Below are 25,527 nucleotides of genomic sequence, written 5' to 3' on the forward strand. Positions count from 1 at the left end.
TGAGAAGTTTGGTCTTTACCCTTTCAGTGATAGGAAACTAATAAAGGGTTTTAACCAAGATTTGTGTGTTAAGATACATGACTCTGGTGTCAGTGTGGATGACAGATTTAAAGATGTTAGGTCTGGAGGAAGGGAGAAAAATGAAGACTAATCTAACAGTTTTCTGAGGATGGTTGCCATGTCGAATTTGCCTCTGAATCCCCAGTGCCTGGCACACGAGAGCCTAATAAATGTCTGTCAAAAGAATGAAGGCAGGGAATTTCCTGGCAGTCCAGTGGTTAAGACTCCATACTTCCAATGCAGGAGACAAAGGTTCAATCCCTAGACAAGGCACTAAGATCCCATATGCCATGCAGTATGGCCAAAAAAAAAAAAACAAACTCCAGGTACTAAATCTTTGTGCACTAATCGCATATTCATAACTCTTTTAAAATAACCTATTCACTATAAGGATTCTTTTGCATGTGCTGTGCTGTGCTTAGTCGCTCAGTCGTGTCTGACTCTCTGTGACCCCACGGACTGTAGTCCCCCAGGCTCCTCCATCCATGGGGATTCTCCAGGCAAAAACACTGGAGTGGGTTCCCAAGCCCTTCTCCAGGGGATTTTCCCAACCCAGGGATCAAACCCAGGTCTTCCAGGCTTTAGGTGGATTCTTTACCATCTGAGCCACTAGGGAAGCCCATTCTTTGGCATAGAGATTTCTTTATTTTAAATTTAGTGAATGAGAGAATATGAGTTCTTCAAAGTTCATGTGAACAACATTCATTCAAGATAGTGACAGTATTACAAATCAGATATCTGATAAGGGATTTGTACCCAAAATACATAAAGAACTCTTACAACTCAACAATAAAAAGACAAATAATTCAACCTACAAATGGGCAAAGAATTTGAATAGATATTTCACACACACACACAAACACACATACATACTGCTGGGGAAAATGTAAAATGGTATCGCCACTTTGGTAAATAGTTTGGAATCTCCTCAAAATGTTAAGCATAGAATTACCATATGATCCAGCAATTCTACTCCTAGGTATATACCTAAGAGGATTAAAAACATATGTCCACATTTACATGCACTTCATAGTAGCATTATTCATAGCAGCCAAAATGCTGAAATATCTCAAATGTCTATCAACTGATGAATGGATAAGTAAAATAATATGATACATTCATACAGTAGAATACTAGCAGCCAAAAAAGGGAATGAAGTACATGCTACAACATGGATGAACCTTGAAAACATTATGCTGAGTGAAAGAAGCCAGACACAAAAGACTACATATGATATGATTCCATTTATATGAAACGTACAGTAGAGGTGAACCCATCAAGATATAAAACATATTAATGGTTGCCAGAGGCTGGAGGGAAGAAAAACTAGGGAATGACTGATAATGGGCGCATGCTTTCTTTTTCGGGTGATGAAAATGTTCTGAATTAACAGTGCTGATGGTTATGCAACTCCATGAATATACTAAAAACTACTGGTTATACACCATAAAAGGGTGAACTGTATGATATGTGAATTACATACTGATAACGCTATTTCTCAAAAAGCATCAAACAGTAGAAATGAAAATTCTGATAAAGTCACTGTGTTAAATAAGAAAACTTAAAATTTTAGAACTCAAGTATCCTTGTGTATTAATTTGTTACCTTCTATTTAAATTCTTACATGCTTTTAAGAATGTATGATCATGATGTAAATCACAAGCTGCTCAGTCTTTATCCTACAGGGAAAGGATGCCTCAATACAAATCTGAATTTCAAATTTTCCTTTATTAAAGGATAAACCAAATCTGTAAAAATATCCAAATTCAAGGCCAATTCAATCATCTATGTCTATCTGAGTTAAATGTCTAGAACACCTAACTGTCTGCAGATGGTATTTCTCAACAGCTGTCAGAAGCAGACACCCACAGGCACATCTGCAGCTTATGCCTCACCTTCATGCATAGCTCCGCCTTGTCAAAGCCCATCAGCATGTTGATAATGTCAAACCCAGAGGTAGACTTATTCTTTTGATGGACTCCTCGAATGAGTGCACACAAGGTCTGCAGAGATGAGAGAAAGAATTCTTTCTAGAAAGAAGTCTCAAAATGCGAGGGGCATTGGATCAGTAGCCTCACACTACAACCTCAGAACGTTCTCCTCATATAGCTGACAATCAACTGCTCTATGCTCTGAGCTCCAGAATGCAGTCGGGGTCTTAATATGTGCAAAATCTAGAAATTAAAAGATGAACAGCATCTAAAATTGTCATCTTTTTTATTCTTTTCTGGCCATCTTCTTTTTAAAAATAACATTGCAGACAAAGATTGGAAGGTGATTTTAAAAAATAAGAAACCGTTTTTGAGCTTGAATCATAGGATTGATAGAGTCTTTCCTTATTTAAAATTAATTTTAGAATTTACATAATAGCTTATCATCTTTAGTAATTATTTTTAATAACTATACAAGACCCTGTATGATAACAACTATCAATTTAAATCTTAAAAATTCATTACAATCCCCATCCACTACTTACTAACTGTGTGAGCCTGGACAAATCAGTTAACTTTTCAGTGCCTCATTTTTCTCATCTATACAATGGGATAATAATAGCATTAATCTCATAAGGATGATGTGAAGACTATGTGAATTAATACTGTAAGGCACTTAGAACTTAGTCCTTGGAACTTTGTTAAAATTCCTGGAATAGCCTGGAACTTAACTTTGTTAAAGCTCAATCAATATCAATTATTACAATAATGTACTATAATTCTATGGTTCACCAAGTGACTAATGTCAATATATTTCCACTGAACTAAAAAGTTTACAATTCATGCCCGCACAGCAAGTCACTGTAATTACAGGAAGTACAATTTCCAACTTTCATTTCAATTTGCAATGAAGAAGTCCTGACAACTGTGATGCTCCAAATGTAGAATTTACTGTCCAACAGTTAAGAAAGATACAGGATAAACATGGTCCTTCTTTCTGGGGCATCAGCTCGAAAGGTAATTTCTACATTCTACAAATGAGAAAACTGGTGCTCACAAACTGATCTGCCCAACTTGTAAGTAGAAACTTAAACCCGATCTATCAAAAGTTCCAATAAAATTCTTTACATTGTCATGACTTCTTCATATTCCAAGCTTGTCAATCACTACCCTAGGTACTCAGCTCAATCTAGGCTACACTGGAGCTACTAAACTATAAACTTTAGAAATTTTGCCCCTCATTCTTTCAAAAAAATTTACTTCTAGAACGCTACCTGCCAAGCACTGATCTACACACCAGGAAGGAAGTATTGAATAAAACCATCTTTACCCTCAAGACTATAATGTATTCCACCAGCTCAATGTTAGGCATGACAGTAATTCAAGAAATAATTATTCATGAATCTTCCTCATGATAATGCCACTTAGCATTAAGAACAATGATTCTTAATGTTTTTAGAGTTACCGACCCTTTTGAGAATCTGATGAAAGCCCTCTCTCCAAAAAAATGTACATATACACATAAAATATTACATAAAACTACAAGGAATCAAGGACCTTCTGAAACCTCAGAATAAGAACTCTTGATCTCGTGAGAAAATACTGTTTTATATAAGAAAACACTATTTATTTAATTAAGAAAGTCTTATGACTTTTGCTGTAGACTAAGCATCCTTTCTGGAGTTTCTTCTCTATCTTTTACTTTTCTTCAAGTAATAATAAAAATTCTGTCAAACAATCCACCTTTGCATTAAGTCAAATTATACAAATGGACAAGATTACTACTATAGGTGTCCATTTGTTTAACCAGGAATATAGCTAAATCAAACAAAGCACAGATGTTTGGTTACTTAAAGAAATAAAAGGGAAAAAAGCCTCAAGCCTAAGGGTAATTTTAGGTTCCTCAAGTTCCGATAAATGTATTACAGTTTAAACAAGACTTCCCCAGTCTCCCAGCCATGTACCTGCAATGCATTAACCACTCGAATTGGATGTTCCTCTCCCAGAGCCTGGATGCAGTGTTGAAATAAGCAATTAATATTGTCCTTGATTTTCATTAACTCCTCACCATCAAGAGATTCCAACTTGCCTTCCAGGTACTCTAAATTCACCTAACACAGAAACAACAAGGGCCTGAGTACATTTTTAGTGTAGCGCCTAGAACATATGTGAAGGCAATCTCAGTTACCAGGAAAATCCACAGATGCCACCAAATCTTACCTTCATGAGGAAGAGCTCCTCCCAAAACCGAGGACTGCATTTACTAGGGTCCTCTGTCTGAAACCAGAAGATAAGTAGATTCAGTATACCCAGCTAACACCAAAGCATTAAGAACACATTTGAAAGAGTCACTACATGTCTTTCATAGGGCCAATCTTACCTCTCACAATTAACTCTGAAAATGCTTGGTCATTCCAAACAGCTGTAATGGGGAACAATTTTGGTGGGTTTCCCCAAATGGAAGACATTGTACACGGATACATATTCCCTGCACCAGAAGTTAAATAACTCAAAGAATCTCCCTCAAATCTTCCTCTTCTTAATGAGAAGTGAAGAACCAGTCAGCCATATTCCGATACATCCCCACTGTACTTTTACGGGTGCTCAGTTTTCAAGCCCATTCATATACATGAAATACAACAGCCCAGTGAGCCAGGCAGGGTAAATATTATCACTGTTCTCCTTTTAGGAAAGATAGTCCACAGAATTACACAAGATATGCAACTCCTTTTACAAGAATAACATGTTTTACACGTTTACATGTACTACTTATGACCAAGATTTCGGAAGTTAAGTACATATGCAGGGTATCTAATTACTCTAAACTTCCATGATAGGTTATATTTTAAAACACAGGCCTAGACCACGGTCAATACACAGTTCTGAAGACCCAAGGAAATCCCCAATATCTAACAACTTGAAACAGAATGTAACAGTGCATCTTTTTAAAATATCTGGACCATAGAATTCTAGGGCCAAAGGGAACTTCAAAGGACATCTAGGATAGAAAGGTCCTTAAGTCAAATCATAAGGAAGACAACTCTTAAATATATTCAGAAAGAGCCATCCTCTTTCAATTGTTTTACCCAGCTAGAGGCAACAATCTATAAGAACAACATAATAACAATCTACGTTAATTAACACATGATCATAATTTCTACTATGAGAGAACTTACTCTCACCTTTGTTCTCTTTTTCCCTCTGAAGAACTAGAAAGTAGCAGGCAGAGGTGAGGTTAATTCTCATTTTGGAACAAGAAACTAAGGAGTCAAGCTGTGAAAAATGTCAGAGCTCCAGGCCTTACCATGAAGATCTCATCATACATCAGCACCACTTTTTCCTTCAGCGGTTTTTTGGAGGCTGAAGATTTCCGGAGCAAACCCCCTCGTTTCTCTACCTGTGCCATGGTGAGAGAATCTGTGAAAAGAAAGCCACAGTTAGTGCTAGAAATGCTAAGATGTTGAAGAGTCTACTGAAATACCTCTTGATGGGAAATTTTTTAGGAAGAAGAAATGATAAATAACCATGCTATAGATTTTGTGCATTTGTCCAACATCCCCTCCTCTGACCAGGTAATTTCAAGGTTTAAATCATAACTTGGTCTACAGCAAAACACATTTTACATCCTTAAAACATGCCAGTGGACAAGACTTAAAGAAGATCCAAAACCAAGCAGGAAAGTGTAACTAGCTCCATCTGTAATAGGCCTGGTCATATATTTGAGGTTGATGGAGGAAAGGCTGCAAAGCACACACTGCCCACAGACTAATGGTGAAGTTAAATTTCAAGTATTGATTGAGCTTAGGACCATTAAGGCAGGAAGTGTGATGCAGACTGATGTGCTCCATTGATTTCCCCAAAGTAAGTAGGTCCTCCTCACTGCAAAGTACTTGGCCTTCACTGTCACATAAATCACACTGGACTTGACTGTCTTCAGAAATTCCTCTGCAAAGAAACCCAAGGCAGAAAACAGTAGTTAAAAGATCAAAAATTAAATTAATTTCAAAATAACCAAATATAACTCCCTTCAAATTTAATTATATATATATAACTTCACTGTATTTTTAATTCTCTATAAAAGCAGTTCCACAAATCATGCCCAAATTTTCCCACCTTGCTTCAAGGAATCCTCAATTTTTTTTCAAGTGAGAACTTGAAATGCCACAGGTCTCCACAGGGATTTACACATTCTCTTACTTTCCAAATTTTTTCTTCTGTTGACAAAATTCCTCTCTTTCCCTTAAATATTAGGCTTTAGTTATGAAACAATTTTATCCAATGGCAAGTATGGATGGTAGTGAGGAGTCTGATTTCACTTTCAGACAAATCCAAAGCAGCAGAAAATTAATCTTGCTCAATGACATTTGGAAAATATACACTATGCTTCAAATCAAAATCAAAACTTTAAGGAAGAGATGAATCCAACAGCATAAAAGACTCTGTCTCAGATATCATCTTTCTCTAATACATATAGCCCCAAAGGAGATGCATTTTTGAGCTCTAAAAGCACAGAAAATTTCCTCACTAGATGTTATGCATTCTTAGACCAGGGACTGTTTCTTATATCTTTTTCATAAGCACTTGGTTCGCAGTAAATGCTCAGTATATGCTTGTCATTGAGAAATCCTATGTCTAACCTAAAATTTTAATTAGACCTATCTCTATCAAAGCCTCACTAAGACCTCTTATTCCTTTATGATCCAGAGAAAACTGAGGGAAAAAATAACAACAACAAAAAAAGAGATGATTCTTTCAGGCAATTTATACTATATTGATCATCACTTTGCCTCAAAGCATGAAATAGAGGCTCCATTCAGAACATTCCTGTGTCTTTTAAATAGGTTGTCAAGAGGAAGATGTCCTTATCGGGAGAAAATAAATTGGAAATCAAGAGGATCCTATTAAAATAAATCAAAAGCAATGCAATTCTAAGCTTAGTGGATATAGATCTTTCATGTGCTCAGCTTCAACCAGTTGATTAACAGGAATAGTGGGAACCAAAGTGCCTGGATGTGAAAAGCACATGTTTACAAACATCTCCTTCTGAGGATTTATAATTAGGTTACAGCTAATCAATGTCCACCCCAAATCTAATAAACTCACTTTCTCTTTCGGAATCAATACTTTCTAATAAGCAAAAGGGAATAGGAGAGGAAGGAAAAACGATTTCAACTGAAAGTACCAAATTTCCTAAGAAATTAAATTCTTTTCATCACTCTCCTTCCATCTGGAGCAGGGGGAAATTCAACGAAGGGCCTCAACTCATTATTCTGTCATCATCACAGGCACCTGGAATTTACCACCCAAGATGTCTGAAGTATGACTAGAAACTGACAACATAAAAGTCCCCTCCTTTTGCCAGTACCTCCACCCAGTGAGCACAACAAAGAAGGGTATCTAGAATGCAAACTAGAAGAAGTGTAGAACTCTTAAAAAAAGTCTTTCTGGGATCTCAGAAAACAAAGCCTGTGCTCCCAAATTTGAAAGTAAAATATCTGACTGGTAAACAGTAAATTGCAGTACATCAGTAATGTAAGTGTAATCTGTTTATATCCTCCCAGTGTTTCTTTCCTCTTTCACAATCCTCCCCTATTGTAGAGAGAACCAGTAGCAGCTGAGCAGCAGCCAGACATAACAGAACGAATAACCAGCAGAACTGAGACTAGAACACAGCTCTCCCAACCAACTAGATGACACTGAGTAAATCATTGTGCTTCTCAGTTTCATTAGAAGTAAAGCTAGAGGATTGGACTAGACATGTTATCTAATGATTCTCTCAGCATCCCTGAAATACCACAAGCACAAAAGGAACACCTAAATACTGTAAAGCTCTAACTGAGGCACTGCTGCTGCTGCTGCTAAATCGCTTCAGTCATGTCCGACTCTGTGTGACCCCACGGACGGTAGCCCACCAGGCTCCCCCCGTCCCTGGGATTCTCCAGGCAAGAACACTGCAGTGGGTTGCTATTTCCTTCTCCAATGCAGGAAAGTGAAAAGTGAAAGTGAAGTCGCTCAGTTGTGTCCGACTCTTCGCGACCCCATGGACTGCAGCCCACCAGGCTCCTCCATCCATGGGATTTTCCAGGCAAGAGTATTGGAGTGGGGTGCCACTGCCTTCTCCAACTGAGGCACTAAGGAGTTACAAAAAGGAAACTCCAAACTGGATCCTCTAGGAGCTCAAATCTATTAGCAGAGACAGGCACAGAACAACCCATGAAGCGTTAAGTCACTCAGTCCCGTCACTCAGACTCTTTGTGACCCATGGATTGTGGCCCACCAGGCTCCTCTGCCCATGGAATTTTCAGACACGAATACCAGAGTGGGTTGCCATGCTCTTCTCCAGGGGAACTTCCTGACCCAGGGACCCAACCCGGGTCTCACATTGCAGGCAGATTCTTTACCATCTGAGCCACCAGAACCCATAGCACAAGGCAAATCGTGAGAAATAGAGTTAAAGCACCAAGAAAATGCTGTGGACTACAAGGAAGAGAAAAAAGCATTCTATGACTACACTATGACCTCTGTTGGTCTGGGCTTTTAAATCCTTCTAGTGAAGAAGCAAATACAGCAAAGCCACAGCAATACCACAGAAATGTCATCTTAGGCATGAACCAGTTTCTGAGAAACAAGATATAGTAGACAAAGTAATAAAAAATAATCAGGCAACTTTTCAATGCTAATTTCACCTACCACCAAACTTAGGAATGGCTTCAAATCCCCCAAACTCAATGGTAAATCAATGAAGTCTTTCATTCCTAAACCTGAGGAACTGCTGGTCCCATGACCTGCATACAACTTCTCTCTGAAAGACTCAAGTCATACAATAAGAACTATATCTTAAAGCAATCCAGCTACAGACTTCTTAAATGCATGACACTTCACATCCCTACAGCATAAAATAATTAAATATCAAGATTTTAAAACCTAAAGTCAAATACCTCCAGTGTTTCACAGGCAAGGAATGTTAGTTACACTTAACAAGTTACTCATTTATTTTATTATCTTCTTAAGCACAATATATGCCAACTCTAGTATCAGAAAATTAACTTAATAGAAATTCACTCTGATTTCCAGAGTGATCAGTTACTCTATTAAAGTCTTGGTATTGTATCTATATGAGATGATGAAGGTTAAAAAACTGTATCTATTGAGGTAATCATTTCACAATATACATAAATCAAACCATCATGCTGTACACCTTAAACTTACACAGTGATGTATGTCAATTGTTTCTCAATAAAACTGGGAAAAATATCTTAAAAAGTCTTTTTTTTGGTCCCAACTATTATACACTCATTCTATAAGTTTCCTTTCTCTTCCTGGCTTCAATTTGCCAATATGTGTTCGACCGAAAGAAGGCTGAGAGCCAAAGAATTGACGCCTTCGAATTGTGGTGCTGGAGAAGACTCTTGAAAAGTCTCTTGAACTACAAGGAGATCAAACCAGTCAATCTTAATCAACTCTGAATATTCATTGGAAGGACTAATGCTGAAGCTGAAGCTCCACTATTTTGGCTACCTGATGCAAAGAGCCAACTCACTGGAAAAGACGCTGATGCTGGAAAAGACTGAAGGAAGGAGGAGAAGAGGGCGGCAGAAGAGATGCTTAGATAGCATCACCGACTCGTGTGTGCCTGCATGCTCAGTCACTTCAGTCGTGTCCGACTCTGCACAATCCTATGGACTACAGCATGCCAGGCTCCTCTATCCATGGAATTCTCCAGGCAAGAATACTGGAGTGGGTTCCCATGCCCTTATCTAGGGGATCTTCTAGACCCAGGGACAGAACCTGCATCTCTTAAGTCTACCTGCATTGGCAGGCGGGTTCTTCACCACCAGCACCACCTGGGAAGCCCAGCATCACTGACTCAATGGACATGAAATTGAACAAATTCTGGGAGACAGTGAAAGACAGGGAAGACTGGCATTCTGCAGTCCATGTGGTTGCAAAGAGTTGGACATGACTTAGTGACTAAACAACAAACAACAGCAAAAGCCATGGCAAGAAGCCATGGGAAGAATGTGCAGAAAAGGGAACCCTTGTGCACTGCTGGTGGGGATGAAACTTGGTACAGCCACTACAGAAAACAGTATGGATGTTCCTCAAATACTAAAAATAAAACTACCATATGACCCAGCACTCCCACTTCCATATATATCTGAAGAAAATAAAGTCACTATCTTGAAGAGATCCACTCTCATGTTCACTGCAGCATTATTCACAATTTAAAAAAACATGGAAATAACCTAAATGTCCATCTCTGGACAAATGGATAAAGAAAAGGTGGTATATACATACAGTGGAATATCATTCAGCCATAAAAAAGAAGGAAATCTTGCCATTTGCAACAACACAGATCAATCTTGAGGGCAGTATGCTAAACAAAATGTCAGATAAAGACAAATATTGTTTGTTGCATGTGGAATCTGAAAAAGCAAAACAAATAGAAATTGAGTAGATTAGACTGGTGGTTGCACAAGGGATGGGGAATGGGGCAAATGGAGAGATGCTGGTAAAAGGGTACAAACTTCTAGTTATAAGACAAGTAAGTTGTGGGAATCTAACATAAAACCTGTTGACTATAGTTAACAATACTGTATTATATATCTAAAAGTCGCTACATTAAATCTTAAATGTTCTCACCACACACACACAAAAAAAGAAAAACAGTGACCATGTGAGGTAATGGATGTGTTAACTAACTTTATCATTGGTAATGATTTCATAATATATATGTATATCAAATCATCACATTGTATACCTTAAAGGTATACAGTGTTAAATATAAATTGTGCGTGTGTGCGTGTGTTAGTCACTCAGTCATGTCCGACTCTAGGACCCCTTTCACTGTAGCCTGCCAGGCTCCTCTGTCCATGGGATCCTCAAGGCAAGAATACTGGAGTGGGTTGCCATTCCCTTCGCCAGGGGATCTTCCCAACCTGGGAATTGAACACAGGCTTCCCGCACTGTAAGCAGATTCTTTACCATCTGAGCTGAAAATCATATCTTAACAAAATAGGAAGAGGGTAAGGAATGGCTCTCTACAGGCTTTTAGGGTAATGGTCTGGAGTTTTAGGTTCACACTTGTGATGGACTGGTAGCAAGTATCACCCTCACTTCTCTGCTTGATGAGGCTCCAAAACACTAGTGTAGGTAGATGCTCAGAAATACATCGCAAAACATTCCAACCAGTGTGGAAGAAAACAAAAAGTAAAAGAAAAGAACAAAGGGAAAGAAGGAAAAATAATAAAAATAAATGTGCCCACCATCCAGGAAGAAAAAAATATGCACAGATCAGGCGTGCATTCATTCATTCAACAATGCTAATACTGATCACCTTTCAGGTGCTATGTATTAAGGATACAGCAGTGAACAAGACAAACAAGATCCCTGCTTTCAGAGCTTTCATTCTAGTAGAGGAAGAAAGGCAGCAAACAACTTGAGACAATGATAAGTATCTTGAAGACAAATTGTCTAGGGGGACTACAGATAGCAAATCAAAGGACTCTAAGAAAAGTGATAGGAGGACTAAGATCAGACTAACAGGAAGAAAACAGCCATGTGGAAACCTTGAGAAAACTGTTCCAGATAGAGGCAACAGCAAACTGAAAGGCCCCAAGACTTGAACACGCTTGGCACGTTCAAGAAACAGAAATGCCAGGGAATTCCTTGGCAGTCCAGTGGTTAGTGCTGCGCACTTCCACTGCAGGGGGCCCAGGTTCAATCCCTGGTTGGGGAACTAAGAACCTGATGCCACACATCATGGCCAAAAAAGAAAGAAATGCCAGAGTGCCCAGAGTATAAATATTCCTTTTTTGAAAGGTTTTTGTAAAGCTTACTGAGTGTGAGTTTTTTTAAATATATGAAGAGAATTCAAATGTCCATTAGGAGTAGAATGGGAAAATTATATTATATATATTATAATATATACAGTAGAATACTATACAGAAATTTTAAAGAACAAACTATTGAAATAATATTGATAAACTAGTATATACTGAATAAAAAATGTCTGAAAGAAACGAGTACAAACTAATGATTTCATTTATATGAAACTCAAAAAGGTAAAATTAATCTGCGGGGACAGAGATTAGAATAGTTGTTACCCTGGGCAGGGAGATGAATGGGATGGAGTATAAGGAAGCCTTCTGAGGTACCAGAAATGTGCTCTATCTTGACCTGAGTGGAAGCCATATAAATATGTACATGTGTAAAAGAATTATCAAGTCATACACTTCACATTATGCATACTGTTCCTCAATCCAAAACTATGTATGTGTTCACATATATATACATATATGTGTGTGCTGCTGCTGCTGCTAAGTCACTTCAGTCATGTCCGACTCTGTGCGACCCCACAGACGGCACCCCACCAGGCTCCCCCATCCCTGGGGTTCTCCAGGCAAGAACACTGGAGTGGGTTGCCATTTCCTTCTCCAATGCATGAAAGTGAAAAGTCAAAGTGAAGTCACTCAGTCGTGTCTGACCCTCAGAGACCCCATGGACTGCAGCCTACCAGGCTTCTCCATCCATGGGATTCTCCAGGCAAGAGTACTGGAGTGGGGTGCCATTGCCTTCTCCATACATATATGTGTGTATATATATGAAAATTTAACACTACCCATGCAGAACATTAGAACAAAGCCTAGTAGGGACTCCAACTTGCACACACAGGACACTGCTCTAAAATAACCACTGAAGAGTTGACACTTACTTGGCACTTATTATAGACCAAGCACTGTCCTAAGCACTTTATACATGTTGTTTTATCCTCACAACCTATGATCCAGGAAACTTGACAATAAGGAAACTAAAGAATGAAGTGGTTAAAAAACAAAAATAAAAAAAAACTTGCCAGGATAAGTGAAAGTAGAGACTCAAACCCAGAGAGCCTGATGTTTGAGTTCAGCCCTTAACCCCTATACTATACTGAGCAGAGATGAACAGAAGTAGAGTAACCTACACAAACAAAGCTGCCTCTGCAGAGAAACTGAAGAGGTTCCAGGTGAGTGAGGAGGAAGAGTACAGGCTTGCTCACCTAATGAACAAACTGTAGAGTATCCAGATATCTTGAGTTTCATCACTTATTTGCCTGTAGGTAGTTGTGCCATCCTAAGAAGTAAAAGAGAACTATCTGCTGCATGCATATGTATATAAATATGGATAATGGTGAAGTGAAAAAGAGATAGACAAATCAATGAAATAGTAGAAAACTTAGAAGGAAAAATTGAAGACCCTGAGTGTCTACTCAAGTTGACAGATGTATTCAGTATAATAAATGGAAAAAAAAAAAGGCTGAAATACATTGATATCCACTATAGGATCTAATTGATACTATATTTAAACTGATTTAGGGCTTCCCTGGTGGCTCTGATGGTAAAGAATCTGCCTACAATGCAGGAGACCCAGGTTCGATCCCTGGGGTGGGAAGATATCCTGGAGAAAGGAATGGCAACCCATTCCACTATTCTTGCCTGGAGAATCCCATGGACAGAGGAGCCTGGCAGGCTACAGTCCATGGGGTTGCAAGAGTTGGACACAACTGAGCGACTAACACAACTTAACTGAGCTAAGTCAGTGCTCTGAGGGTAATTCTCCACCAAAACTTGATTATGAATGGAAGATACTATAAAACAAGACAGAAAGATGAAAATGCTTTACCCCTGCAGAGCTGTGATCACATGTTTCAGAATCTCCTGGCATGCCTCCCGGAAATGTAGACTTCTAAATCCCTCTCCCCACTACTGAAACAGACTTTTCAAGATAAGGATTAGAGGTCTACATTCTAATAATGACCCTAGTCAGTGGTTCTGAATTGGGGTAATTCTGGCTCCCAAGGGACATCTGTTGATGCCTGGAGGTATTTTGGGTTATCACAACTGGGAGGGGAGGTACCACTGGCATCTACTGGGTAGAGGCCAGGGATGATGCTAAACACCCTAAAGTGTACAGGACAGTTACCACACAAAGAATTATCTGGGCCAATAAGTCAATAATGCCGAGGTTAAAAGACCCTGCCCCAAAAAACTCTGATGTTCACTGAAGTGTGAGAAGTACTCATCTAAGCCTTAAAACAAGCCTTTAAAAGAAAGTAGCATCTGGACAGATTTTTGAGAGGATGAATAAAACTTCTGCCATCTCCAGGAAAGGCACTGGAGCAATCCTCACCTACTTCCACTTCATTCTCCCTGTATTACTCACCAACACCATCCCCTCTTCTCAGGATCTTAGCCTCTGTTTGCACATCTGTGAAAGATCACTATAGAACACATTGACTATAGTAGCCCACAGTGCCTCCTGAAGGAGATGAAAATCCTGTCTGCCCAGAAATTGTGGCTATGTCAGATAACACCACTCTACTCTGATCATGAGCCATTCACCCAATACACACTAGGTTTACCAAGTCAGAAACAGTCTTCTGACCCTCCTAAAAAATTTCCCTAGTTCCTCTAGATGTGAGGGTTTGTGTTTTTAATTTTTAGGCAAAAGTTTCTGCTCCCTATGTCCTTCTGCAAGGCATTCCACACTCCCAAGGTAAACACTAAAACTATAATGCAAGGCGTTTTTACCTTCAAATCCCAACCCTTAATTTCTCAAACTAGCTCCTGTATCACCTCTTCCTTTCTGAAGGCCCCAAAGATTTAGCTCACTAATTGGATTCACATACTCATGTTCCACGTGACTCCCTGTCATACCTTCTCTCAGTAGCATGGGACATGGGTTCCCCTAATTCTACCCCCAGACTGGGTCTGAAACCAGCATGTAACTCCTTTCCGTTTTAATGGATTTTTACTGCTAGTCACTCTAAGTCTTTTATACCCCCAAAATGAAAATAAGAGTGAGACCTGCATTCTTGAAGCTGCCTCTCTAAATCCCCTTCACGTGGTCTTTTTTTTTTTTTTTTTTGGCCACACCGCACAGCATGTGGGATCTTAGTTCCCCAACCAGGGATCCAACCCTTCCACCCTGAAGTGGGAGCGCAAAGTCTTAACCACTGGATCTCCAGGGAAGTCCCCCTAAATTCTCTTCATAGAGAGCTCCCCTACAGGCCACAACCCTTTTGTTCTATCATTTGTTTTATTTTAATTACTGGGGCTGGAATCCATCATTCATTCCTCCGTATCTTTCAGAGCACAGCCTCCCACTCAAGGTGGTACATAATAATAACTACTACTACTGAGTACTCACTATATACTTGGCACTGTTCTAAATGATTTAAATATACTGTATTAATCCTTACAACAAGAAATGAAGTAGGTACTAATACCATAATTTTACAGTGAGGATTTTACTTTGCCCAAGTAATAAGCAGTAAAGCCACTAAATCTTTCTGGTAGCTCTATGAGAATATCGTGTTAGTGAAAAAAACAAAAAACAAACAAGTGCTTACTAGTAGAATATTCAAAAATCTAGATTCAGTTAAAATTATGTGGATACTCCAAACTGGTATTCATATCACATTCCCATGTTACATCTGACCACCATCACCCCTATTTTCTAGATGCTAGGACAGAACCGGCCTGATTCAGTAATAAGCACATGAGCCACTATGGGGCAGCATCCCTTATCTTGTGTGTGTTCCTATGCTCTGTACAGTGTTTACCTCAGAGTGGGTGTCTAGCCTACACTTGAAAGTGGAATTAACTCAGGGACTTGCCCAAGACTAAGCAGCAAGTGGCGAAACCACGATTTCCCCAATCTCTACTCTGGGTTATTGGTCGTAGCCTGCATCTACTAGAAGTGAACTAGCTCCACAGAAAAGAATTCAATCTGGTCCCATCAGAATCTGCTAAGTCTGCCTCCTTTCACAAATTAATAATAGAGATGAAGAGGTTTAAGCAAACAACTATGTCAGGTTCCCTTTCAAATGATTTTACATAAGAAGGAATGCACTTGTACCTTTAGGAGGAGGAACCAACTTCAAACTGACAGGATTTCAGGAAACTGTGATTGAAAATCACCTTTTTCTGACAGCTCCCAGAATGAGAATTCATTGTAAGATCCTCTTCTCAAGAGCAGGAGCTCTTGTAAATTAATACTGTCTATCTCCTGCTCAAGCCCTGAACTTCCTCAAGCAGTACAATGTCACTCACACCTTCTTCATCTCCTTTCCTGTTGAACAATACAAGCCTCATGAATACCACCTAAGCATAAAATGAAAATTATAAGACACACTCCCATAATCTTCTTAAAGGAAAGCACAAAAGGTAACAGCAACCTAGCAAAGTAAATTGATTTCCTGTTAGCTCAACAACTAACACTTACCAGGACCTTATAACAACATGAGCACGGTCTAAGCAGAAAAGGACACAAAATTAGAGGTATGGTCCCTGCCTTGAGATGCTTACTATTAAGTGAAAGAAGTGCCTATTCAAATAATTTCTTATAAAGAAATAGACATTATTTTCCCAGGAGTTTTTTCATGTATGTCCTTCTTCCAAGCTACTGCCAAAATATCAAGCTCACCAGGCCTCCTTATTTCCAGCTGCCTACTAACATGTCCATGGGTATATTCCACAATCAACTTGATCTCAGCATACCAGACTATCTCCACTGTACCTTTCCCAAAGTCACCCAACCCTTTAAAAAATCTGCTCTACTTTTTCTAATCCATATCCTGGTCAATGAAATTCCCATTTACCCAATTTCTCAAATTAGAAAGCTTAGCCCACTGTCTCTCCCTAAAACAGTCACTAAATCCTATTGCAGCTATCTCAGAAATACTTTTAAAATCCATTCCCCTTCCTCTTCATTCCCACTGCCACACTTGATTGAGACTCTCAGTCAATTGCAACAACTCTAATTAGTCTCACTGCCTCATTTCTCCATTACTTTAATCTGCACTTCTGTCATTCTCTAACATTAAAAAGTTCCAATGGCTCCCGGCTCTCTGCAGTCTCACCTCCAGGCAATTTCCCCACCACACATTCTGTTTCAGACAAATTTCTGACACTTAAAAGTCATGTTATTTTCTTTCCTGACTGTCACCTTGTCTTTGCTCATGCTGTTGTCTCCAACTGGAATGCCTTTCCTTACCTGCACAAGTTCCTACTCATTTCCGACATGCAACTCAAATACTTCCTCCCTGCAGATTGCCCTGACCCTCCAGGCAATGGTAATATTTCCTTCACACCAAATAAATTCCTTTAAATGGATTTGTAACACGCAGCATTACAACTTTCATGTGAATATGTCTCTCTGATGTTCTTGAAGAAATATAGTCATCTTTTTTTAAAAAGTAAGAAGTGGATTTATCTTGAGAAACACACTCCTCAGACAGTGTGGGCCATATCCGAAGGCAAGAAGCCTGACACTCATATATCTAACCCCAGAGCCAGTTACATAAGTGCTCCATGAATGTGTGTTGAATAGAGTTCACCTTCATATATCCTGGATCAATTTGGTATTTGGTTAGTTTCCCCAAATTCTATGGATTTCTGAACTTGGCTCTATATGAAAGTCTAACTTTCCTAACACTGCTTTGTGTTTTCAAGAGGTTTTATTATTACTACTCAAATGTCTAACGAGTATATATGCCTAAACATCCTATGAAAATACCTTAAAGTCTCCCCTGTTCGCCAAGGAAAGAATGAGAGTACTCGTTCACAATCCTAACAAGAAGACTCATCCTTTCTTCTAGCCTGATCCTATATCTGGAAAAGCCCTCACACAGGAGGTACTGTGCACACAAGACCAACGGAAGGCACACCGAAAATAATTCCAATTAACTTGAGCTAAATTAACAGCAGACACAAACCCTATTTGCCCTCCTTTACAAAGTCAGTGAGAGTACAGAATAGCAAAGAAACAGCTCTCACTACACGCAAAACTTTTCCTGGAAAGGAGGAATTGGGGCGGGTCAGATGATCCACATTTACTGGGCCCTGCCCAAGCCTCTACTTCTCCACGTCGAGAGGCAGCACTCCTCAGCCTCCCATAGTTCTCCTTCCCCAAGGAACCAGCTTTTATTTCCTGTTTCTTCCCTACACCTTGCTGGGAACAGGTTCGTTTCCCTGGTTCACACCTAATTAGCGAGAGAAAACATGGGAGCTTTGTGTGAAGGGTGGGCTGAAGCTCGACGGTCAGGGGCTGTAAAGAAGGACCGGATGGAGCCCTTCCGGGACACCTGAACACTCCGGCACACAGGGCTTCCTCTAGCCCTTCTCCGGGGTCTTACTCCGCGCCCTCACCTCAGGGCTAGGATGGGTTGAACGCCACTCGGGTGGGAACAACCTGGGCGAAAAGCTCTCAAGACAGCCTGAGGAGTCCGGGTCAGCCTCGTTCCGGGGTCAAAGGTCAGCACCTCGGCTGCCAGGAGAGCCCACCAGGGACCCGAAGCGGCACTGGAGAGTTAGAGGGACCCGCTGCTGGAGGAGCGCTCGGCTTCTCGCTCCGCTCCGCCGTTCGGGGCCCACCCTCCCCGCCGCACGCAGCCTCCGCCCGCCTCAGCAGCTGCCCTGCCTCCCTCCCTCTCCCCGCGTCGTCCCCCCGGCGAGCGCAGGCCCCGCCCCCAGGGCCGCCTCAGGGCCAAGGCCTAGTATGGCAGGACCCGCAGAGGTTGGCCAGGTTCGGAAACCTGCCCTGGCCGGCAACGCTTACCGAGCCCTTGGCTCCTCCTCCACCACCCGTGCCGCTCCCGGGTCCGCTCGCTCCCGACGCCACCAACACCGCCGCTGCTCCGGGCTCACGGACGCGCTCCCGACCTTCCCCGACCCTTCCCCCCAGCCCGCCGTGTCCCCCTGGGTCCTAAAGCCTGCCGCTGAGAGGTTCGCCGGCGCCCGCTGCCTGAGGCTGGCTCGGACCACGATTCCCAGCAAGCATCACAAAGACTACGTTTCCCGAAATGCACCGCGACAAAGAAATTAGCGAAAGGAACCTGTATCAGGAGTCTACTGGATACAAGTTGAATTAGCAGTTTCTTTAAATATGGCAAATTCTGAAATCGGCAAATTTGGGGAGGAAGATGATGTTTCAGTTCAGTTCAGTCGCTCAGTCGTGTCCGACTCCTTGCGACCCCATGAATCACAGCACGCCAGGCCTCCCTGTCCATCACCAACTCCTTGATTTAACTCAGACTCATGTTCATCGAGTTGGTGATGCCATCCAGCCATCTCATCCTCTGTCGTCCCCTTCTCCTCCTGCCTCCAATCCCTCCCAGCATCAGAGTCTTTTCCAATGAGTCAAGTCTTCACATGAGGTGGCCAAAGGACTGGAGTTTCAGCTTTAGCATCAGTCCTTCCAAAGAAATCCCAGGGCTGATCTCCTTTAGAATGGACTGGTTGGATCTCCTTGCACTCCAAGGGACTCTCAAGAGCCTTCTCCAACACCACAGTTCAAAAGCATCAGTGCTTCAGCGCTCAGCTTTCTTCATAGTCCAACTCTCACATCCATACTTGACTCCTGGAAAAACCATAGCCTTGACTAGAGAGACCTTTGTTGGCAAAATAATGTCTCTGCTTTTGAATATACTATCTAGGTTGGTCATAACTTTCCTTCCAAGGAGTAAGCATCTTTTAATTTCATGGCTGCAATCACTATCTGCAGTGATTTTGGAGCCCAAAAAATAAAGTCTGACACTGTTCCCACTGTTTTAGGAAATGTCCATTAAATATCCAGGCAAAAGTATTTAGTAGACATTTGGATACCTTCTGTTGGAACTCTGCAGAGATATCTTGGCTGGAGATAAATATTTTGGAGCCATTGTCCTAGTGGTAACGGTTCTGTTGTAGCCACGCATTCCAGGAAACAAACTCACTCAGAAGGACAATGCAGATAGTGGAGTACAGTTTATTACACCGGCGGGCCCAAGGCAGAGTCTCCTCTCAGCCAAGGACCCTGACCAGCATTTGAGAAAATCTATTACACCCCACGTGTATGTGTCTGAACCCACCACTCCAAATTCCTTGAGACTTACATAAACCAAGGAAAATACAATCCCAATAACCCCATGATTCATGTGCTATATGCTCATGTGCTCAAACAGTCAAACAGTTAGCCAGTAATCAATAAACCTGAGGTTACACTCCAATAGATACAGAAAAATTAATGGCCTGTCTGGAGGAAGGGGTAATTAGTGTATGCTTTCTCTTAGGCGATGAGTAACCTAGATATGATCTTCAAGGTTCCCCTGCCTGGAGGGGGGTCTTATCCTTCTGTTGTTTTCATAGGCACTAAACACAGAGTTCAGAGTCCATTAAAGGTGGCTGAGCATGATCAGCATGAACAGGCCTAAGATGGAGTCCAGGCCCTATGAATTCCTTCTTCAGTTCAAGCCACAAGAAGGAAAGAAATGGTCTAGGAAGAGGGTTTTTAAAAAGTAATAATGAGGGGGTGAGGCAGAGAGAAAAGGACCCCAAACAGAACTTTAAACCAGCAATTAAAGGATGGTGGAGAAAGAGGAACCAATGACAAAGTTCTGAAGATAGTACTATCTGAAAAGGAGGGAAATTAGAGTGGGAAGAAAATGCTGTGGAAACTACAGGAGAGATTTTCAGTAAGGAAGTTGTCAAATGTCTCAAAGAGAAAAGGAAATAAAAATACCTTAGAGACCTCAGGAAAATCTGCTTCTGATAAGTAGTGGTTTGAGAAATGAAGGGGAGAAATTAGAGACAACAAATGCTAAATCTGCAAGAAACTTGACTGTGAAGGGAGAGGGAGTAATCGAGGTGACAGTTTCAGGAGATAAGAATGAAAGAGTGACTTCCAAAACAGGACAAACTGGGGAGTGTTTCTATGCTGAGAGCTGCGGCTGCTGCTAAGTTGCTTCAGTCATTTCCGACTCTGTGCGACCCCATAGATGGCAGCCCACCAGGCTCCTCTGTCCACAGGATTCTCTAGGCAAGAATACTGGAGTGGGTTGCCATTTCCTTCTCCATGCTGAGAGCAAGAGGACAAAATGAGGCTGATGAAACAGATATGGATGCAATTCTCAGGGCAGTTGTGTGGAAAGGGAAGGAGGGGCAAGGCTCATGAAACAGGGGCTGGACTTGGAGGACAGAAGAATCCTACAGCACCTGAGAAGGCAATCTGGGATGGAGAGAACTCTTGCATGTCAGTTTGTAGGTACTGAAGTGAAGAATTGATGCTTTTGAACTGTGGTGTTGGAGAAGACTCTTGAGAGTCCCTTGGAGTGCAAGGAGATCCAACCAGTCCATTCTAAAGGAGATCAGTCCTGGGATTTCTTTGGAAGGACTGATGCTAAAGCTGAAACTCCAGTCCTTTGGCCACCTCATGTGAAGACTTGACTCATTGGAAAAGACTCTGATGCTGGGAGGGATTGGAGGCAGGAGGAGAAGGGGACGACAGAGGATGAGATGGCTGGATGGCATCACCAACTCGATGCACATGAGTCTGAGTTAAATCAAGGAGTTGGTGATGGAGAGGGAGGCCTAGCCCTGCTGCGATTCATGGGGTCGCAAAGAGTCGGACATGACTGAGCAACTGAACTGAACTGAAGAGATTACACACAGACTCAGTACCATTAAAGTATGTTTTAATTTTGTTTTCTAGCAAAATGTTAGTTTGGATGGGTTGTTGATAAAATGATTTGGTGCAATGACCCTAGACCCAGATTGTGTGTGGTTGAAATCCTACCTCTATCTCTACTGCTTAATGGCTGTGTGATCTTGGTCAATGTACTTTATCTCTCTGTGTTTTATTTCCCTCATCTTTAAAAGGGGGTGGGGGTCACAGTCCGTTCTAAGAAAGTACTAGCTATTGTTTTTTCCACTAGATTGTCATTCCATGAAGCTGAGGTTCTCTCTTTTGTTCGGGGTTGTCTCCCCAGAGCCAGGCACTTAGTAGGTGCTCAATAAAAAATTTCATGAATTTTCCAATTTTGGAATGAGAGAGCGTGACTTGGAGGGAAGGGAAGCGTTGGGAGTTGGAGGCTGAAAGGGCTGGAATCTGGATTCTTTGGGCCACTTCCCGGCTTCCTGGGGCCTGAGGCAGTCGGCCTCCGAAAGCGGCCCCAGGGCCGGCGAGGTCGGAGACTCTGACACCATTGGGTGCTCTCGCGGCTCCTCCTATGCCCCTGTAGCGCCCCCGCCCCTTGATGGGCGGTGTTTTGCCGGCTGGGCGTAAAACAGGCGCAGGTCTCGAGCTAGCCGTGAGGGGCGGGGCTGGGCGGGGCTGAGTCTTAGCCCGGCCTTGGCTCGCCTAGACGACCCGGGACGGAAGTCTCAACCCCATCCTCGACTTCCCGCGGGAACCCGGGACTGAGAGACGGGCTTTGCCCTACGGTGCGGCGGACCTAGGCGTGCTCCGGCGCAGAGAACATCATGAAGCGTGCAGGGACTCTGCGCCTGCTCTCAGATCTGAGCAACTTCAGCGGCGCGGCCCGGCTCCGGGAGTTGCTAGCCGGGGACCCAGCCGTCCGAGTTCGCTGCAGCCCAGACGGCCGCCACCTACTGTTGCTGCGACCTCCGGGGTCACCAGCCCCGCAACTGCTGGTCGCGGTGCGTGGACCCGGTGCGGAGCTGGAAAGCTCCTGGCCGCCTGGCCAGCCCTCACCGCTAGACGCCTTCCTCCTGCCGTGGCCGGCGCGATCGGCGCTAGTCCTAGTGTGGGAGAGTGGCCTAGTCGAGGTGTGGGGCTCGGGGGTGGGGCCCGGCTGGCGGCTGCTGCAGAGCACCGAGCTGTGTCCTGGAGATGGAGCCCGTGTGGTGGCCGTGGCGGCGCCCCGAGGCCGCCTGGTGTGGTGCGAGGAGCGGCAGGCCGGCGCTGAGGGCCCGTTAGGGCCTCCTGCAGTGGCTTTTAGCCACTGTGTGTGCGTCAGGACCCTCGAGCCCAGCGGTGAGGCCGGCACCAACCTGGGCAGTACGCACATACTGCTGCACCACTGCCCCGCTTTCGGGCTGCTGACTTCCCGCAAGGACCTCTTCCTTGTGCCCACTGTCAACACCTGGCCTGGCTTGGGTCATATTCTGCTCATCTGGAGCCCAAGCAAGGGCAAGGTAGTGGTGGCTGCCCCATGTCTTGGCCTCTCCCACAGTAAAAGCCTGAATCCTGGAAGAGGAGATACATGGGACTTCAGGACCCTGCTCCGAGGCCTTCCTGGACTGCTGTCCCCCAGGCAGCCATTGACTGTACATACCTGGGCCCCAACTCCCCAGGGCCTGATGTGGCTTGATTTCAGGGGCACTGTGAGCCTGGTACAGCCCCACGGTGGCTCCCGGACTGTTGGCACCCTGCAGGAGGCACCTGCCAGCCTGGCAGGGTCTGCAGCACTGGGCACATTTCATGGCACTCTGGCCTGTGTGCTGGGCTCCACATTGGAACTGCTGGACATGGGCAGTGGGCAGCTGCTGGAGAGGAAGATCCTGAGTACAGACCGAGTACATCTGCTGGAAACCCCCGCCCCTGGCATGGAAGATCAGGAAGAGCTGGAGGCTCGAGGGGGTCTTCGTTTACTTTCAGCTGTGGGTCTGTTTCAAGTAGGCTGGAAAACCCCACAAAGCCTTGAGCTGCCTTCAGCTGAAGATATGGTGTTTGAGGAGGCCTGCAAGTACTACCAGCGACGGAGCCTGCGGGGTGCCCAGCTCACCCCAGAGGAACTGCGACACAATAGCACATTCCGAGCACCTCAGGCCCTGGCATCCATCCTCCAGGGCCATGTGTCCCCATCAGCACTGTTGACCACACTGAGGGCCGAGCTTCGGGATTACCGGGGCTTAGAACAGCTCAAAGCCCAGCTTGTGGCTGGGGATGAGGAGGAGGCTGGCTGGACTGAGTTGGCAGAGCATGAAGTGGCACGGCTGCTGAGGACTGAGTTGATAGGAGACCAGCTGGCCCAGCTCAACACCATTTTCCAAGCCCTCCCTACAGCAGCCTGGGGTGCCATCCTCAGGGTCCTGCAGCTCCAGCCAGATGGCAATGGCCATCTGAAGTCCCACGCTCCCCCGGATGTGTGGAAGAAGGTACTGGGGGCTACAGCAGCTGGAAAAGAACCACCCAATGGCATACTGCCCCCCTTTGAACTCCTGTGCCAGTGCCTCTGCCGGCTGGAGCCACAATGGCTGCCACCCTTTGTGGAGCTGGCCCAGCAACAGGGGGGGCCTGGCTGGGGAGCAGGAGGCCCAGGGCTGCCCCTCTATCGCCGAGCCCTGGCAGTACTAGGTGAGGAGGGGACTAGGCCTGAAGCACTGGAGCTAGACCTACTCTTGGGCAGTGGGCGGCCCAAAGCTGTGCTCCAAGCTGTGGGGCAGCTGGTGCAAAAGGAACAGTGGGAACGGGCTTTAGAGGCTGGCCTGGCCCTCAGCCCCTCTAGCCCCCTGCTTCGAAGTGAGATCTTCAAACTGCTGTTGGCCGAATTTGCCCGGCATCGCCGGCTTGACGCTCACCTCCCCCTCCTTTGCCGCCTGTGCCCACCAGACCTCGCGCCAGCTGAACTCCTGCTTCTACTGCGGACATACCTCCCAGATGAGTTGGAGCCCCCTGCCCCATTCCCTGAGCCTGGGGCAGAGCCCCCTCTCACTGTGGGCTTGCTCAGAGCCCTGCTGAAGCAGACTGGGACTCAAGGACGAGCCTCTGGCCCAGTTCTAAGCTTATATGAGGACATTCTATGGGACCCAGACACTCCACCCCCCACCCCACCTCGGGTGTCAGCCCTCCAGGCATCAGACCACCCAGGCCTGGAGGCCTGGGCACCATCTGGACAGGGTCTCTATGTGACTGACACAGGCTGAAAATTGTCTCTAGGACACAGTGATCAGGGAAAGGTGCCTAGGAGTTGGAGGAGCCAGAGTGGGACTTGTGTGTGCAATACTCTTCTCTCTTCTGAGGAGTTTATATTTATATGTATATGTGTGTGTATAAAAAATGGTATAATAAACATGTTTGGTTTTTGTCCTTAGGTTTCTGTCTTGGCACAGAGCTTCTAAAACTCGTAGAATTTCCTAGTGGTATGCGTGAAAGAAGTGTCTTTGTTATAACAAACTCCTTTATATCAAACCTGCATTTATACTAATAAGGTAAATTTATACTGCTACTAAAAGTGGGGACCCCTAGCATCAGGATAAGGGCTGGTCAGCAGAAAGACTAAGTGGTGAAAGGGTTGAAAGCTTCAGCCCATCCTCAGCCTCCTGGGAGGGGAATGGGACTAGAGATTAAGCTCTATAAAAGCTCCTGAACAGGGAAATTTGATGAACTGGCTTGGTGAACACACTAAGGTGCTGGAACAGTGATGCACCCAGAGAGGGTATGGAAGCCCCATGCACACCCCACACACAATTCTTTGCCCTGTGCATCTCTTCCATCTGGCAGTTGTATCCTTTAATAAACCTGTAAACATAAGTATTTTCCTGGGTTTTGTTAACTATTCTAGCAAATTGTCAAACCAATTTATAGCATGAAACTGAAAGTAAAAGTTGCTCAGTTGTGTCTGATTCTGCAACCCCATGGAATAGTCACGCAGTTCTCCAGGTCAGAACACTGGAGTAGGTAGCCATTCCCTTCTCCAGTGGATCTTCCCAACCCAGGGATCAAATCCAGGTCTCCCACATTGCAGGTGGATTCTTTACCACCTGAGCCACCAGGG

General features: G+C 43.6%; 2 protein-coding genes across 8 annotated transcripts in view; one reads left to right on the forward strand and one right to left on the reverse strand.

The window, feature by feature from the left end:
* ARMH3 (armadillo like helical domain containing 3) overlaps positions 1-18,714 on the reverse strand; it is a 166,935-nt gene extending 148,221 nt beyond the window's left edge. The window contains exons 1-7 of one of the 7 annotated variants that reach the window (XM_042239103.1): positions 18,591-18,714; positions 10,290-10,417; positions 5,872-5,936; positions 5,296-5,408; positions 4,212-4,268; positions 3,956-4,102; positions 1,956-2,063 (exon numbers count right to left, since the gene is read on the reverse strand). In XM_042239103.1, the coding sequence (XP_042095037.1) occupies positions 1,956-2,063; positions 3,956-4,102; positions 4,212-4,268; positions 5,296-5,408; positions 5,872-5,936; positions 10,290-10,333 (534 nt within the window). In that variant the 5' untranslated portion in view covers positions 10,334-10,417; positions 18,591-18,714. Of the gene's footprint in view, positions 1-1,955; positions 2,064-3,955; positions 4,103-4,211; positions 4,269-5,295; positions 5,409-5,799; positions 5,937-10,289; positions 10,418-18,181; positions 18,398-18,590 lie in introns of those variants that run through there. The other 6 variants (XM_060405147.1, XM_012102828.4, XM_027960466.2 and 3 more) reach the window with 6 other exon arrangements.
* Positions 18,715-22,179: 3,465 nt separating this feature from the next.
* On the forward strand, positions 22,180-25,283 carry HPS6 (HPS6 biogenesis of lysosomal organelles complex 2 subunit 3). The gene has a single exon (XM_004023306.5). The coding sequence runs from the start codon at positions 22,271-22,273 to the stop codon at positions 24,674-24,676; it is 2,406 nt and encodes an 801-aa protein (XP_004023355.2). The 5' UTR covers positions 22,180-22,270; the 3' UTR covers positions 24,677-25,283.
* The last annotated feature ends 244 nt before the right edge of the window (positions 25,284-25,527 follow it).

The sequence above is a fragment of the Ovis aries genome, chromosome 22 (assembly GCF_016772045.2).
Source record: "Ovis aries strain OAR_USU_Benz2616 breed Rambouillet chromosome 22, ARS-UI_Ramb_v3.0, whole genome shotgun sequence".
Taxonomy (NCBI): Eukaryota; Metazoa; Chordata; class Mammalia; order Artiodactyla; family Bovidae; genus Ovis; species Ovis aries.

Coding starts and splice junctions, on each gene's coding strand:
- HPS6 (XM_004023306.5), top strand. CDS start 22,271: ATGAAGCGTGCAGGGACTCTGCGCCTGCTCTCAGATCTGAGCAACTTC.